We start from the raw sequence: 17,840 nt of genomic DNA, 5'->3' as shown, positions 1-17,840 counted from the left end.
AAAGAAACAAGAGGGGTGCGCCGGTGCACGTGGGAGTGTCGGATTGCAAAACGGACAACGGGGAAAATGCTCGAATGCATGAGACGAACACGTATGCAAATGAGATGCACATGATGACATGATATGCGATGCATGAATAAAATGCAAAACAAAAGACAAAACCCAACCACGGAGGGAATACCATAGCACATAGTCGAAAATGGCAAGAGTTGGAGTTACAAATATGGGAAGTTACATCCGGGTGTTACAATCTCATCCTTCTGGGCGACATCGCTGTCCATAAATGTTCGAAAGATCAATCTGGTATATCTCTACTCTGAAGCTATCTTGGTAGAATTGGAAGACTACATGCTTCAGTTTGAAGCTATCATTCCTCAACATCGTTTATTATGTCATCAGTGACAATCTGTTTTGTCAATGAGAAGAGCCTAACTATTTCTTTTTCAGCTTCAAGAATCACATCCGTCTTCTTGTGTACTTCCATTTTAGGATCACATTTACTGATTTTCTGACTCTCTGATGCAACCAAGTCAATACCAGAATCAGCTTTGCCGTGTTTGAAGAAATCCTTAGTCATATCCGCAAGCTTCCTCAATGCAGTCGTAGCAGCAAGTGCTTCGACCTCCACAGCTTCAATTTGAAGCTCTGGGAGCTCCATCTCTCCTACAATGCCGTCCTCTGTTGTCTCACTGGAAAAACCAGCAAGTTCATTTGTGGCACTGGGATCCGGTAACTCTTCTAACTCACGTACTTCCCGCTCCTTCACATCCCACTTTCTAAGTACTGCCTTCAGCTCTTGATCTTTGGCATCAAGTGCTTCATGAGCAGCTCTCAACTCCATGTCCTTATGCCGCAAGCATTCTCTTAACATCTCTATGTCAGCCTCCAGTTGATTATGCTTATGCAAATTGGACTCGAGGGCTGTACCTGTGCTTGAAATTTCATCATCCAGTAATGCATAGATGTCCATTTCTCCGGCTTTTACGGAACTAGCAAGATCGCCAGTGAGATCAGCCATCCTTTGAACCATGGATTCAGCTTGTGAGCATCTGAGCCGTATGCTATCCAACTCACTCTCCAGTGTTTCTATATGTTGCTCTTTATCATGTAATTCAGTTCTAGCCTGAAGCAGTTGATCCTTCTTGCTATTTAGCAACTGCTGAAGCTCAGCAATTTCACTGCTGACTTCAGTTAGTCTGCTCTGTGTATCAGAAAGCTCTGAATCCTTTTCTTGAACAGCCAATTGAATAGACTCTACCTTTAACTTCATGTCTTGGACTTCCTGTCTGGCTTCTAACAGCTCAAACTCTTTTACTTTAACAAGTTCTTGTGATTTGGTGCACTCATTTTCTTTCTGAACAAGCTCCTTCTGAAGAAAGCCTACTTCTTCAGTTCTATGTTCTAAGCTCTGTTTTTCTTTGGCTAATTCGGCTTCTAGAGACTCGACCTTCTCCCTTTCCTGAAGTAACTGTGATTCAAGTTCATGACAACGAGACTGTGCGTAACTGAGCTCCTGTGTCTTCCCTTGAATCTCCAGTTTAGCAGCCTCCAAATCATGGGTGTAAGACATCAGTAATACCCTTTGGTCCTCGAGTTCCTGTACTTGTTCCTGCAACTGAACCGCTTGATCTTCTATTTGTCTGCGAGAGGAAGCGAAAGCATCTTTTGAAGAGATTAATTCAGAGCGTACAGCATCTAGCAGAGACCTCACACGTTTGAAGTCAGTGATAATACCATTGATATCATCTGTATCTTTGAATGCCAGTTGTGCAAGTTCCTTTAACTCTTGTTGTGCTGCTAACCATCCTAAACTCTGCTTCTCAAGTTCCTGTTCAGCAACTTTCAGTTTCTCTTCATTAGTTTTCCTCGATTCATTTGATACTGGGCGCGATCGGACGGCTGGCAATGCTCCTGCGGGGTGTGGAGGAAGGCGACGAGATACGAGGCAGAGGGAGTGCGGGAGATGAGGTGGTGGAACCGGCGCGCCCAGCCGCGTGCCCGCCCGCGTGTGGACTGCAACGTCGACCACGGGAGAAGCGTGAGAGAGAGCTGCGTCGTTTGCCTTCTACTGCTTTTTTTCCCCGTTCACTCGTCTTACTACCTTTTTTCTTTCTGTTCCAAATTTAAATACATTATATAACCGTGCACTCTTCTAGCTCTCTCAGGCCATTACCGTTTTTAGCCGTCGGATCTCAAGTAGTGGGTCTTTCTGGCCATTGGATCCTCCTCTAATCCTGCCTGGGCTTCCTTCGCTATGCAGGTCGCGCACATGGATTTGGCCGCTGCTCCCGTAACAAAATCCACCATCTGCTGTTAATTGGGCCTATTGGGCCTTCGGTCTGTAGTAATCGCTTTCGTGTCCATCATCAAACGAGAAAAAAAAATCATGGACCGCACACATGGGAACGAAGGAGGCGCGGGTTGGTCGACGCGATCTGTGCGAGGTGCTTGATGTTGTTGACCTTGCCGGCGGACGGACGTTTGCGGTCAGGATGAATCGTTCCTGCGAACCAAGAGACAGGGTGGGCAGGAGAGGACTCGTCGGGCGACGCCAAGGGGCGGTGACAAGGTAACGAATCGTCTCTGTCGATTGGGCTGGAGATTTTGGAGTAATTCTCCGTTGACGTAGCTCTTTATGTCAATTGATGTGTACCACTCGCGGGCGACGATAACTGCAGCTCAGTTACTCCTATTTTTTTTTAAACGAGGCAAAAGACTTGCCATTTTCATTGATTAAGAAGAAATAAGAATTGCCCGGTTAATTGACGGAAAATCGGGCTAAAACCAATACAACCCAACCCATATAACATGGGCACCACCGGCCAACCTGGCCACCGACATGAAACATGAGCTGCAAAGAAGAACGCCGGGGAGTCGCAAGCGTCATCGTCATCATTGGTTATCTCCGAACGGGCGACTCCGACTTCACCATAGAGCTCCACCAACAAGTCGCCCTCGCAAACAGCTACACAGAGCAAAGACGGCACATGCCAACAGATGGCCACACGCGCCAACAACCGACAACTTCGACTTTGACGACGAGCCTCACAAGGGAAATATGCAGGACTTGCGCCGACCGTGCCCTAAAGAGCACCTCGGGCACGCCGGGAAGATCCGACTACCAAAGCCCGAGCCGCGACCCAAGCTCCTCTTGACGCCATCATCGTTGCCAAACAGAAATCGGCGCCCCTGAAACGGCCGCCTCAGCAAACCACGCAGCGAAGATGCCGCCCTTCCACGCGGCGAAGATGCCGCCATCCCACGCGGCGAAGATGCCGCCCTTCCATGCGGCGAAGATGCCGCCATCCACCGGTCTCAGGTTGTAGCCGGCTCCAAGACGATGCCCCCAAGGAGGAAGAAGACGTGAAGACGCCTTCATCGCCCGATCCCGCAGATCAGAGGTTTCCCTCCGGAGCCAAGGCCGCGGGGTGAGGGGTGGAGCACCATACATCGACGACGCTTCCAGGAAAGAGCGCGACGCCCACAGGCGCCGCCGTCGCCAGCTCCGGCAAAGGCCGGAAGAAGGATTTCTCCCTGAGATGCTCGACCACCACCAGCCCGTACCGGCCAGCCACAAACCTCCATCAAGCCTCCCTAAAACCTCCACCAAACCAGCACCGCAGAGCACCGAGGGGAGCCTCCCGTCAGCGCCCGCCCCTGCCAAGGCCGTCCCGCGCGCCCGCCCGACCAGATGCCGGGCCCTAGACGCACACCACCGTCACCGCCATCGGGCCGACCTCACGCCGTCGCCCTCACCAGGCCTTGGGGCAGGAGGTCACCGCCGCCACGCCGCAGGAACCGCACCACGCGGAGACAACGAACAGGCTGCAGCAGAAAACCCCCGAAGAACGCCCGGATCCAGCCACGCCCGGCCAAATCCAGCGTCCGCCAGCCTCCCCGCCGGCCACCGAAGCACCACCGAGGCTCCCGCGCCGCCCAGCCGAGCAGGAACGGTGACCCATCGGGGAAGCGCCGAGATCCGGAGCACCACGCCCCCAAGCCGAGCGCCGCCAAGGAAGAGGCAGGAGCACCACCAGGCCTCGCCGCCGCGCCGCCCACGCGGCCGCAGCAGCCGACAACTGCCGCGAAGACCGGGCCACCGCCCGAGATCCAGAGCCGCCCGCGCCGCTGCGGGCCAGGAGAGCCCCGCCGCCGTCGTCCGCTGCGCGGGCTTAGCCCGGCCGCGTCATTCGGCGGCGGCAAGGGGAGGTGGAGGGGGCGGGGTGGGACGAGGCGCCGGCGGTGCTGGGCTCCGCCCGAGCCGCCCAGAGGCGACGCGGGGGACGGGAAGTGAAAAGATACTTTCAGTTACTCCTAATACGGTCCTGCTTCCTCTTCATTCGATCCATGCGCGATTGGACGCATAGTGTCCTCCTCTCATGGCGACGGGGCCTCACACGGCGATGGGTGAGGAGGTCGGAACACGAGATTGACTTTGCCGCGTCAGTTTGGGGCCACTCCCCTCGTCGGCTTGCGCCACCGGCTCACTCTCGCAACACCATTCCAGCCTGTCCAGGCCGAGGTAGATGAGAAGGGATGTAGCTTTGTGCTACAGCGCCTCCGGTCAGTCTAGCTCGGTGACGCTACCACCGCTGCCTCAAGTTCTTCCAGCATTCGACATGGTGCCCCTTCGGAGTGGAACCTGGTGATACGAGGGACTTCGTCCGTGCAGTGTCGGACTGGTTGCCGGCTGCCGCCGCCGTCAATACAGGCGATCTGGACGTCGTGTTTGTATCGTCGTCTAAGCTGGTTCTTGGGCTCCCCAACTTTTTAACACCAAGGTGCATCTCCCGTCTCTACTGTAAATACATAGCACCATTGGTTGCGAACTGCTCTGTGTTATGACTTATATGAACCCAAAGGATTGTTGCTTTTTTCCCTAGCTGAGAGGTGTTGGATGTTCAAGTGTTAGTACGTGATTTAAGTGCTATTCAGTATGATTGTGATAATCTGGATTCTGGAATGAGATGTCTTCCCCATACAAAATCAGTAGCTATGAAAGAAAAAGAAGCTACATCTTTGTTTTTTTAATGTAGTTTGCAAATAATCACCCTGATCTGTTGATTCACACCAAGGTGTAAAAAACAGAGACTACACAGTCAGATTTGTGTTATTTTATATAGCAGCTGTGCTATATAAGATCTTTGGTTATGTGAAATTTCTGATGCTTCAAGTACAGGTAAGTTCAGTATTATTAGTACGTACTATATGTACGAGGTATGAACCATGCAACTTTATATTTTTAATTTCTTGATGGAACTTTGATGCTGTGATGTTGCATGGCTGGTTGTTCATATTTAATTTTCAGTTCAATAAGGTAGCCGTGGTACAAATTGACTATGACCTTTTTTTTCTGCGGGGACAAATTGACTACTATGACTAATACCCAAGCCTCTATTCCAGGCAAGGTTTTTGCCTTGAGGTTCAGCCACTTGTGTGAAAAAGACATATGGTGAATTTCGCATGTGACACGTGCTATTAGTTTCGTACCTGGTGGTGTAGAATTGCTTTGTGGATTCAGGGTTTCGTTTCAAATTTTTTGAACTGGTGTGGCACTCGGTTTGGTTGGCTTAGCATTTTTTCATTGCATGTGGGATAGGATGGTGTGGTTATTTTTCTTATATGGGTCGTCTCAATTCGTTTGTGCCCTTGTTGTTGTATGTGCCGTCGCTTTCGGTTGTTTGAACGTGATCGTTTTTCCCTTACCGTGCAGGTTTTAAAATTTTGCATTCCTTTGTTTGCAGCGTTCTAGCATGGAATAGGTCGTCATGTGCTACAGTGCTTATACGTACGTGTTTGCGTTGCATGCATGCAGGCTAATTATGCGTTGCCGCGTGGTAGACCAATTGCCATCATGCAGCGGGATCCGTGTTGTGAGTGTCCAGTGAGACGGTCGACCAATTGGAAGCAACCAGGAGATTTGCACTTGCCTCCATAAGCAAGACGACAGGAGGCATGGGCGGCATCATGCAGCGGTCGACCAACTGGAACTGATCGGCAGAATTGCACTTGCTCCCAGAAGCAAAACGACAGGAGATATGGGTGGAGCCATGCAGCGGGCCAGTGATATGAGTGGCCAGCGGCGATCGGTTGAAGCGGTTCGGTTGCACCGCCCGGATTTCTTGCGCGGTGTTCAGTCTGTCATTTTCACCATACAAGTTGTCGTTGCCGCTTTGATCGTTCTTTCTAGAGCATGTGCGTCCCTATCCGTCGGTGCTGATCTTCTCGTGTTTTCTGGAGTTGTCCCGCATGATATGGGGCTATAAATATGATGCTTTCCCTCTTGTGTTGTTGCATGTGGTTTCATTTCTCTCCTAGTGCTCGATGGTTGCTACTTCATCCAGTCGTGATGGTTTGCGTCGTCCTGGCCGGCCTCGTGGCTCGCGTGGTCTTACGGTTGTTCGTCGTGGTGGTTCGGGTCGGCGTGGTGCTTCTATTGATTCGTCGGATAGGCCTGCGTTTGCTCATCGTCGTCCGTCTTGTCGGCTTGGTCGTCGTGCGCGTGGGTCGCCTTCTTCATCTGCTTGCCCGTGTCGTCTTCTGTTTCAGTGGATATTGATATGCTATCTGGTTTGTCTCTTTTCTTTTTTCGTTCGTTTGGTTTTTGCTGATATTGTGGACTAAATGTTGTGATTTGTTGTTGCAAGCAGGTAGTCGTGCCTCCGTTGCCTCTCGCAGGGAGGAGATTCGTTTGGGCAAGCGCCATGTTGATTGTTCTCTTGGTTTGTGTTTTTGGCACGATGAACTTTCATTTTTTTTCCTGTTGTTTACCGTTGTTTAATTATGTGGTTCACTTTGCATATACAGATGTATCTTTCTGTGGGTCAGAGATGTGTGGGCCTGATGTTGTTGCTGTTGCTGCCTCTTTGCTTTCTATAGACTATGGTACCCTGTCGTTTTTTTGGTGCATATGAGGATCTGTTGCATGTGGCGACCGTGCATGTGTGTGCTTTCGTTAGTTGCACGTTGTGGTGTACAAAGTTACAAAAAAAATGCTGTTTGTGTTAGTTGCACCTCGTGGTGCAGAAAGTTGGAAACAAAATACCCAACCACCACTGTTGGGTCCGTACTAGCTTACGGGACATACCCAAATCAAGCGCAATGGCGACTCGGGCGGCTGATCGAGCTGATGAACGGACCCAGCAATGGGGTCCAACGGGGCAGTGGGGGGTAGTAATAGAGGAGTTCGATGTGGGGGGTGGAGGCAGCTATTTAAGCTGCTCCTCACGCCCTCCCGCTTCCGAGGTGGGACTAAACGATGATGTTGTTCCGCGCGGGTGAGGGGAGGGGCTGTGGGCCGGCGGAATAGAGCGAGTGGTGGTGTGCCTCTATTGGGCCGAAGTGGGCCGGCTGGTGACAGTGTTCAATATGGCCTGGTGAGTTCTGCAGATGCTTCGTGCGGTGCAGTTTTTGTGTTAGGTGCACCCTCTGGCGTACTCTCGCGTTTGCGTGCATGGCGCATGCATGTACGCTCGGTGCTGTTATGTGCACCCCGTGGTTCGTCCGTGCGTTTGCGTGCATGGCGCATGCATGTGTGTCCGTTGTCGTCTGTTGGGTGTGTTTTGGATACGACGCAGTCATTTGATCTGTGTTTTTTTTCTATCTTGGCTGTACCAAATTTTTGTAGCTGTCGATAGTTTTGTTTTCAGTGCTGAATTTTTTGTATTTGCAGATGGATTTGTTCCCAGTGCTGACGAGGCAACCGTTGCATCTGGTGCTTCATATTTTTCAATTTGGTTGCGTCGTACTTCGGTTGTTACTCATCCACGTGTTGTTCCGCTTCGATGTGCGGGTCCTTCTCTTTGACCCGTTCTCTTAGGTTGGTTGTTACGTACGTGTGATTATGTTACAAGAATAAAATATTTTACTGATTCGCGTACTTTTTCTTTTCCATTTTTCTTTTTTTAAGTTCTGCCCACACCGGTTGTCCATGCTGCCAATAGTGATCGTGCTCGACGCAAGAGGAAATTGATTCGATCATATCGGTCTGGGAGGAGTAAAGGTTTGTGCTTCTTATGTTTTATTCCATTTATTTTTAATGTTGTTCATGCTGTTTTCATTGGGGACTATATATTTTTTTCTTGTGTAGTTCGCGTGCTGGGACTCCCTATCCCGAAGGATTTGGTTCACCTCCTCAAGAGTATGGCGATGTGTAATTTTTTTTGCATTTTAGTTGTACGTAGCGTGAAATTATTGGTTTAGTAATTCTATTGTTATTGATGCAGCTGTCCAGAGGGGCCGTTCGTATTATGGCAGTCCGGATCTTACATGTCGATGGTGTGGGGCTTTTTATTGGTTTCGTAAGGGCTCAACTTATCACCGGACGCCTACTATCCGAAGACCTGTTTCTACGGGTTGTTGCCGTAGTGGCAAGGTTTCTTTGCCGAAGTTCCGTTTTTCGCCTTCTCCATTAGATAGATTGATACGGTTTGATGGAGACGTGATTTCTAATAGGTTCATGCGGTTGATTAGGCAATATAATTCAATGTTCTGTTTTACATCCTTGGGTGCTCATATTGATAACAGTATCAATGTTGGTGGTGCTCCCTTCGCGTTTAAGATGAATGGGGTGGTCTATCACCGTATCGGGCCTCTTGTGCCTCCTGATGGGTTATCACCAAAATTTGCTCAATTATATATGATTGATTCAGGTGACAAGGTCGACAGCAGACTTAATGTGTTTGCTAGGGATGACGGCAGCTCTCTTTGTCCAGATCCTAAAATTGTTGCATCTATTGTAAGGATGCTCGATATGTATAATCCTTTGGTTCATAAATTTAGGCTTGCTCGCCAGAGTCTCTGCAGCCCTGATGCACCGAGGGTATCTATACGCCTTTAAGGTAATGACGGTGGACCACATGGTACGCGTTTTTCTGGTCCGACTGTTTCTGAGGTTGCTGCACTTATCGTTGGTGATTTGACACCAGAGCGTAAGAGTTTTGATGTTATTGCTGAAAGTCATTCTGGTGCTTTGAAGCACATATCTGCTCTCAATTGTAATCTTATGGCTCTGCAGTATCCCCTTCTTTTTCCTTATGGAGACAAGAGTTATCATTTGGGCATTAATTATATTTGCCGTCGTAGTCCTCAACTGGCTTCGTCGGTTTCAATGGATGCTTCGCAACTCGGCGATAATAGTAGTGATGATGATGATTGTTTTACGGATGTTGTGCCTCAACGTGGCGATGGTGGTCGTGTGAGTATGTCGGAGTACTAAAATTATTATTTTCATTATCGCGAAGGCGAGGTCAATCCTTATACGAGCTGTGGTCGATTGAGTCAGCGAGTAAGTGTGAATGCATATTCTTGTGTTGAATCTGATCGATTGGGGTATCATTTCCGAAAACAAGATAAGCTTCGAAGTGAGATGTATCAGTGAGATGCAATGGGCAAAGGTAATTCTACTGGCAAGAATATCGGGGTTCAATTCATATTGCATGGCAGTTTTACTGGTGGGCCTCGGTATATGTTTTTGAATTATCATGACGAGATGGCTATATGTCGGCAATATGGAGCTCCCGATTTGTTTATTACGTTTACTTGCAATCCCAAATGGCCCGAGATTGCTGATGCATTGGCCGCTGAGCCTGGTCAGGTTGCAGCTGATCGGCTTGATATTACTACACAGGAGTTTGCATTTCCAAGGATCTAGCTAGCAATTATTCAGTTGCCTTTCCAACAGGCATAGATACTAATTAATTTTGTTCTTAAATAGAGGATGAGAATGGAGTATATGTGGTCATTACAAGGAATACAGCGTATCAAATAGTTGTTCGTCATTTGTACTTACATCAAATTTAAAGAGATTTGCTGTGTTTTAATTCTTTTCTATTAATTAAATTATATTCTCGGTTTATTATGTAATTTTTCATTCATAGTAATTATTTCAATTTAGGCTGGACCAAAAAAAAAACCATCCCACTTTACTTCAAGTTTCTGTCCACTCAATATTTAACATTCTGATACAGCCCATACGGTCAACTTTTGTTGGCCCATATACACCATGCATGCATTCGAGTGATGCACTATGCCATGATATTTTTGCCACCTATCAATTTAGATGATTACACTAGCTTACACAGTTTATCTTAGCAATTGTATGTACTACAAAGCTATAGACGGGCGCAGCGTGCCGCCGCGCGAGATTTGCTAGTATAGTATTATGCACTATTGCATTTCTATTTGGGTAGGCTTGTTTGTTATCTTTCATGTGTTTCTATTCTGCTCTATCAAAGTTGGAAAATAATATTTCATCTTATTACAACTACAATTCGGCTCATGTTTGATAATGGGTATATCTTTAAGGTGCAATTCACACCCCAAGGTATCGATGGTTTATAGGATAGATCTTGTTTGTTTATCTTTCATGTGTTTCTATTCTGCTCTATCAAAGTTGGAAACCAAGATGTCATCGTATTATAGCTACAATTCGGCTCATGTTTGATAATGGGTATATCTTTAATGTGCAATTCACACACCAAGATATCGATAGTTTATAGGATGGATCAAGTAGTAAGCTTACATTTGAGTTCGGTGTGGTTTTATTATTTTTTTAAAAATCCTATCATATTTTGGCATAAAATAGTTTGGTTTGGTTAACTACACGATAGAAATTTTAGATTATAATGATTTTTATCACCTTATTTGTCATGACCTTTCATATTTTGGCAAAAAAAACTATTATTGAAAAACTTTATGGGCGCAGGAACACGTGTGCTCTAGAGGTAGGCTTGTGGAGATATTTAGTAAGTATATCATCATGTATATAAGCTGACACAAAAAGTTCAGATGTTGGGCAATTTCAATTCTTATAATTGTGAACAAAACGTATTTTCTCTTTTCAATTTCTACTTTACTACTGATTGGAATACCTCACATATCAAAACAAAAGGGAAACATACTTGGAACAACTTATTTGAACATATTTTAGTTTCATGTAATTAACAATTTAGTTTTGTTTAGATTTTGCCTCCATATATTTACGATAATTTCTATCATTCTACCCTCAAAATGAACGGGCGCAGCAACGCACGCCATTAATGATCTAGTTTAAAAACATTATAACTGAGCATCTTAGGAGCTCTCTCAGACCATCAGCCTTCACAACCATCTGTTTTCGTGGTCTACGTATTCCTAGCCGTATGATCTTCTTCTTCCCCACGCCTGGGCCGAAAGAGGTTATTTTGATGCGCACTGGCTGGCTAACTGGGCTGAGGTCTGTGAGGGGCGCTGCTCCCGTATCAATTTTCGAGCAGTCTGGTTAATTGGGCCGATTCTCCGTCTGTGTGGGCTCTTTTGGTGGTTAGCCCGCCGATGTGAGCCTGGAGGTGGGCAGTCGTATCGGAGAGAGGCGGACAGGCGCGGGGAGTTCATCTCCTTACCTTGCGGCACTTCCAATGAATTACCCCCATTGGCCAAGTACCAGCCGGTTGATCCTCCCCCCCTTGCGCGGCTCCCGTGTCGTCCCCAGCGGGCAACCCGGGGGCGAGTAGGGTTTCCTCCCGCCGCCGCCACCCCATCCTACATCTCCTCCCTCGCCGCCACCCGAGGGACGCCTGGCAAGCCCCGGTGGCCGCCGATGAAGGTGGCGGCGAGGCCTCTCATCGCTTCGTCTCTGCGCGAAGGACCCCGGACACCGGGGCGGCGGCCCCGGACGGCGAGGCGGTGCAGCCTCTGCGACAGGCGGCGTGCACGAGATGTGACGGCCGTCGTCCTCGGCTGCTCGGGCGACGCGGATCCGGCGGGTGGTGGTCGTGGCGCGGCCTTTCCGCTCCAGATATGAAGGTCGAGCTGATCCTCCTCCTCTGCTCACTCTTCCCCTCCGGCTGTGTCCGATCTACAGCGTTCGCTGCCAGTTCCGGTGCTGGCGGGGTGCTGGTGGCATATCTTGAGTCCGGGGGAAACCCTTGGTCGGATCTCCGACCATGGCGGTGAGGGTGCGTGCGCGCATCGCCTTTTCTCCTTCGAGACACCGCTGAGGTCTCCCGTATCCATCCCCGTCCGAGATCCTGGGTGAAAGCCCAAAACTCGTCTCGGGTTGGGCGGTGGCGGCGTCCTGCACGTCGTTCTCTCCTTGGAGGCGCCGCCTTGGGTTTGTCTGGTTCTCCGGGTGAGTGGTGCCGAGGTAGGAGCGCGCTCGTCGGCTGCGAGTCCAAGCAGAGGCTTCCCAAGCTTCGCCCTTGGGTCTTTGCAGCTTGTTTCTTCGACAATCCTCCCAGTGTTTTTCCTTCTGCTCTCGGTGGCCCCGGGCAGGTGGCAGTGCAGCTAGTGGTGTGCCTCCGGCGTGGTGAGGACTGTGAGTTATGCCTGCTCTGGGTTTCGACCGGCACCTGCTCTTGCTCTCGGGTGAGCACCCAACGACCCGACGGTGCGGCGCCTTCGAGCCTAGGCGAGAAGATTGGGGTCTTCTTCGGCGTTGGAAGACAGGTTCCGTGATCCCAATCCCACGATCCGGCTGCGCGCAGTTCTTGCAGGCCTTTGGCTGATCCTTGACGCTACTCTACTCCCTTGCTCTTGGTGCCGATGTGCAGCGGGCTTCGACATTATTTCTATGTGTGCAGTAGTGTGCGTTGCGTTGTAAACTGCTCTGTTAGCTCCCTTGTATCTTTCGGTCGCTCTTGCTTGGTGGCCTTGTAATCCTGGCCGGTTGATGACTTTGTTAATTCAAAGTCGGGCTCCCCTTGAGCCTTCGTTCTAAAAAATAAATTACCCCCATTAACGGCTGAGCGGCATGCGGATGGTTGAGGTCGTCTCTTCCGCTTCCTGCCGGTTATCAAGAGCCGCCGCCTCCCCTCGATCCCCTTCGAGTCCAGCGCTGTTGGCTCCGCTCAATCCTGTCCTTCTGCTTCAGCGCCGCCGCCTCCCCTCGATCTCCTTTGAGACCAGCGGCACTGCCTTCCCTCGATCCTCTTCTCCTAGTCCAAAGCAGCGGCTTCCCCTCGATCCATCCAGGCCACGTCAGCTGCCGAGAACGATCTGCGTTACCACGCCGTAACCAAACAAAATTTGTATTTTCCATTATGGAGCTATTGCACGTATAATTACGTTTACATTGCCTTTTTTTGCGGGGTTATTGCTTTTCTCCTTTTCTCACGATACAAACAAACACGGACCTCCTCAGTGCTTTGGTTGTATTATCATTCACAATCGACTTTCCTTCTTCTGGTTCCACCAGACAAATATAACCAGTGCTTCACATGGAGGACCCAGGACGAGGGCAAGAAAGACAGGGCGAGAAGGAGATAGCGGGCGGTGAGGCAGAAACGTGTCTCCTTCACCACAATCGCAGTTGGCGGCAGCCTCTCCAATGACCAGTCCTTCTCTCTCACCCTCAATAAAGACACATTGGCCGACGCCGTGACACGTCCTAGGTCATGGAGCACCTCGGCGATGATGCGGGCGGCGGAATCATGCTACTGAAGGTCACCCCAATCTACTTTGTTTGTATTCTTCTCATTTTATTGTAGTTTTTTTATCTCAAGTTATTGGAGTTCTGGTTTTGATAGATCTAAGCAAGAGATAAACATAAATATATCTCTGATGGTTATTGCAGGTCAGGTGTTTGACAATTTGTTTGATTGGCATATTTTCTTTTGTATGCTTATAATTTCGCTGCTTCCCACCCACAATTACACTCAATAAACTAACATGTCTATTTTCCTACAGTCTCACGCTCGATGTTTCTTACAGTGACTATGTAGATCATCATTTCCATCGGCTTGTGCCTGCCCACCTCTTGAATGGATCTTCAGGAGCAGAAGACCGTGCAACTTCTAGCTTCATCTTTTTCTTGCTTGTGTTTGTTGTATCATTGCCCCATGCCCTCATCCTGCCTCCTCAGGTATCCCATTGCAGCAGATCACTGGAAGTTATTATTGTTGACTACACAACTTGCATATTTTAAATTATATAGGGGACACATTACAGAGCAAGTTGCATAAGCAATAATCGTGCAAAAATCTCCCGATCAGTTGTATTCTTTTCACCGAGAATTGAGGGTTCCAATTCAAAAGAGGGTAGATAGCTCCACATTTGGCGTTATGCAAACAATACTACATATCTTCATCGTGGCAATAGTTCTTTCCCTGGCTTTATTGTATTAGAGTTTAAGCCAACTTGCTTGGTTGATGCTTAGATTACCTAAGTAACCAACTATTTGTCTTTGTTCTGGGGATGTCAGCCACAGTTGATAGTTCTGGTTGCTTCTGTACTGATTCTAAGCTGACATAAATTCCAAGATGCATAAGAGTTGTTTTCACTTTTCATACCATATTTTCGTTGCTGCTGTTATGTGGTGTTTACAAGCATTGGCTTTTCTATTTTATGCGTGTAACAACAAGAGGTGGATGCGCGCAGGTGCAGAACGTCAAGGGATCACCACCTTCATGGCTACATCCTACATATATACCTAGGAGTCAATAATCGAGAGGTGAACCCTACATCCTCTTTCGGTAACCCTTCTGGCTGTATCGGGTGGTTGCTATATTAATATAGCGGGGCGCAATCCTTTTTCGGTAACCCTACATCCTCTCTTTTTTCGATGCTGTTTTTTTGTGAACCTTTTCCTTATGATGCTTAATCTGGCGTTCTAATGAAATACACTGAAATTGTACCATGTTGTGTAAATTTTGACATTCAGTTGAATGAGGCGCTATATAAATACAGTACATGATTACTACTTTCCCATGTACCTATATATATACATATACATAAATACTCATGCATGAATAGTACCTATATCAATATTTATCATGCAGGTTCTTATGGTTTGCCGACAACTGTTACATGGTGGCCCTGCTGAATTTCGTTAAAGCACATCCTACTCACTTGTTTTTCACCTATTTTATCCCATACATATTCAATTTGCTGTAACATGCATCAGTACGAGATTACCACGTCTAAATTATATGCCATATAATTGTAGATGAGACCCCTTGATTTTACTATCCATTATGGGTCAATGACCTCGATGTTTCTCGCCTCCATATTGTTCCATAATTTCCTACCATTACATGAGAAATTGGACGGGCACAACAACTCCTGCAGCTAACTGGTTGGAATATGTGAGATGCTGATGGCACACTAAGAGTCAGCTTTTTGAATTTCTTTTTGACAAAATCAGAGGAGGGGTGAATAAATGACTTTGCTTATATCTAGATTGTTTTATTCATTAAATCACTAAACAATTTACTCATCTTACATTCATTCCATCTCTGGCTATCTTTGATGGGAACTCAGATGCCGCTGCATCCCATTTATCGCCAACCAAGTCAAGGTAATAATTGTATAAACTAAAACGTCCTTACTTAGTTAGCACATTTTGTACTCCCATTGCAAGGTCGAAAGACTATGCAATGAAAAAAATATAAGTTTTTGCATTAAATAATAGTATGCTATCTGTTTCTTGGAAGTTTACCCCTAATAAAATATCCATTTGAGAACATGTGTTGGATCTTGTTTATTTAGATAAGCATCATCATGGTTTCAATGCCAAAAGTATTCAATTGGAATGTTTTTTTGTGTGTGCGGGCTTACCTGAGTGCAATCATCATCTACTTTTATGCACATGATTTTTCAGAAGCTTAGAACTGCTACAATGATTGATCAGAGTAAGTTGTGCATTGGTGTTAGACGTTTAGTACATTGGCATGTAACATATTTTGTGTTATTTTGGTTGCATTAAAGCACTTTTCCCTCTGTTTTTGTTGTATTGCATGGTTCAAGGCTTCCTGATATTTGAATAGAACCAATATTTGAATAGAACCAAAAAGACATGAAACTGTTCACTACCTATGAGGAAAGTGATGCTGAAGAAATCAAGCTGCGTAAGTGCCTTCAATCACCACAACCATGTTGTATGTTCTCTGCTTTGACATCCAACGATGGATAATATCACAACACTAAGAGGCGCTCTTTACCAGAACGACGAAACACTACAAATGGTACAAATTGACTAGATGTTAGGGTCTAATATCAAGATTCCCATTTCTCTGCTTTGACATCCTGATAGTAGGTTTTAATTTTTGTTTGTTGTTCCCAAAGTGATGATGTTGCATTCTAAATGGTTGTTGCCACAAAGAAGAGTGGGTGGTTGTCAACTTTATCTTGAAAGGAGTACGAATATCACAAAGTGGTGATAGAACTTGTTAAGAGTTTTAGTGACATTGAAGTAGTGTAAACTAGGTAGTGAGATACTATTGAGCCATTGCACTATCCTTTTTGTGGAGTTTGATTTAGGTTTTGTGTTCTGGTCTGTATTGTCTGATTTTCCACTCTATGACAATGTAAAGTATATGTTAATCTGACCAGTTGAATTCAATTGTATGTTGCTATAGCTATAGTTTTCTCCATTATTATCTTATTTGCGCATGATGAGGAAAACCAAAACAGGTGCTTCTTATGCATCCATATTTTATAAAATTCCTATGAGTATGAAAGAAATGTGAATCTTGCAAACATACAACCAATTGAATATCCATGTCTTTTTTGCCTATTTTTATGCAATTCTATATCATACAATAGACCAAATGGACGGGCGCAGCAACGCACGCCATTAGTGATCTAGTTTATGAGTATAACACATGAAACTTAAGGTACACTTTGTTTGCCTTAAAAGAAATGAGTTTATATAACACATGAAAATTGTTAGGAGTTTGTAACACATGAAAATTATTATAATGTTAGGGACTATTTTGACTCAAAACGGAATACTAGGATAAAAGGTTAACATCCATATGCTATTTGAAAACACTTCTTATCGAAGAACTGCATCCTTCACCCGCAAAAAAAAAAAGAAAAAAAACTGCATCCTTGGGATGGAGGTGGCCGACTCCTCTATGTCGGTCACGTGGGCATGGCCGAGGCAGGGCGGTAGCAATTCGTTGACATTCTAGGCACCGGTGAGGAGGACGCGCACGCCTGACCTTGGTGAGATCCACGCTGGGCACTTTGACCTATCTGACCTCGAGAGACCATTTACCCGGGAGGAGATCTAGATCGTTGTCATTTACCAAGGAGGAGATCTAGATCGCTGTCAAGAGTTTGCGATCCGATAAGGCTCCCTGGCTAGATAGATTCACTTTCGAGTTCCTTCGAAGCACTTAGGAGGTCATCAAGCACAACATTTGTGATGTCTTTGGGAAGCTTTCCTCGCTAGAACGAAGCCCTCGTCACCTTGCTCCCCAATAAACGGATGTGAATTCACTTTTTGACTATCTCCCAATCAGCCCGATCCACCTCCTGGATAATCAGTCCATGGAAGCCTTTTCACTTCGATTGGTTCCTAGGTTAGCAATGATGGTCTCCATCAACCAAAGTGTGCTCATCGTCAACCATACCATCTACGACAACTTCTTGCCCGTACAACAGACGACATGCCTATTCCACAATCTCAAAGTTCACAACATTGTTCTCAAGCTTGACATCACCACAAAAATCGACTGGTCGCTTGTCCATTCTTGTAAGAGATATTGCGACATCTTTGCTTCGGACATTGGTGGACGGAGTGGATCTCCATTTTCCTCTCAACTGCTTCATGCGTGTGCTCACTAATGGGGTTCCTGGATCACTCATTATACACGCATGTGGCCTTCGACAGGGAAACCCCCTCTCTCATGATCTTCGCCCTCGTCATCGATGTCCTCAACTCGCTCATTCAGAGGGTAGTTCAGCAAGATCTACTCCGGCGGCTCACCCCTCGCATGCGGCCTCTGGCGTATGGTTGTACGTCGACGATGTTGTCATCTTTTTGCCGCCTAGTATGTGCATGACCATGTTATTGCTATTCATTATGTGTCTTCCGAGTTACAGCCGACGGACTTCTTCGCGAAGGCCTAGACTAG

At 46.9% G+C, this 17,840-nt stretch overlaps 1 protein-coding gene and 1 long non-coding RNA gene across 2 annotated transcripts; one reads left to right on the top strand and one right to left on the bottom strand.

Moving 5' to 3' along the window:
• Positions 1-264: 264 nt before the first annotated feature.
• Positions 265-3,379, bottom strand: LOC119321093 (early endosome antigen 1-like). The gene is made up of 3 exons (XM_037594929.1): positions 3,229-3,379; positions 2,828-2,965; positions 265-2,013 (listed from the first exon to the last, which is right to left on the bottom strand). Exons 1-3 carry the CDS (start codon positions 3,377-3,379, stop codon positions 368-370), a joined length of 1,935 nt encoding a protein of 644 aa, XP_037450826.1. The 3' UTR covers positions 265-367.
• Positions 3,380-6,365: 2,986 nt separating this feature from the next.
• On the top strand, positions 6,366-6,909 carry LOC119323252. Its single transcript, XR_005156194.1, has 3 exons — positions 6,366-6,570; positions 6,651-6,722; positions 6,808-6,909. It is a non-coding gene; the product is annotated as an uncharacterized LOC119323252 (long non-coding RNA).
• Positions 6,910-17,840: the final 10,931 nt, after the last annotated feature.

The sequence above is a fragment of the Triticum dicoccoides genome, chromosome 6B (genome assembly GCF_002162155.2).
Source record: "Triticum dicoccoides isolate Atlit2015 ecotype Zavitan chromosome 6B, WEW_v2.0, whole genome shotgun sequence".
Classification (NCBI taxonomy): domain Eukaryota; kingdom Viridiplantae; phylum Streptophyta; class Magnoliopsida; order Poales; family Poaceae; genus Triticum; species Triticum dicoccoides.
The sequence above is the reverse complement of the archived record's forward strand: the minus strand, read 5'-3'. Positions and strand labels throughout refer to the sequence as shown.

What these genes read in the sequence shown, in the direction of transcription:
- LOC119321093 (XM_037594929.1), bottom strand. Translation starts at nt 3,379, where the DNA reads ATGAAGGCGTCTTCACGTCTTCTTCCTCCTTGGGGGCATCGTCTTGGA. An exon ending in CTTCGCCGCGTGGAAGGGCG is followed by an intron (nt 2,966 to 3,228) that starts GCATCTTCGCTG and finishes TGCTCTGTGTAG; the next exon opens with CTGTTTGCGAGGGCGACTTG. An exon ending in TGTTTCATGTCGGTGGCCAG is followed by an intron (nt 2,014 to 2,827) that starts GTTGGCCGGTGG and finishes TCGACGTTGCAG; the next exon opens with TCCACACGCGGGCGGGCACG.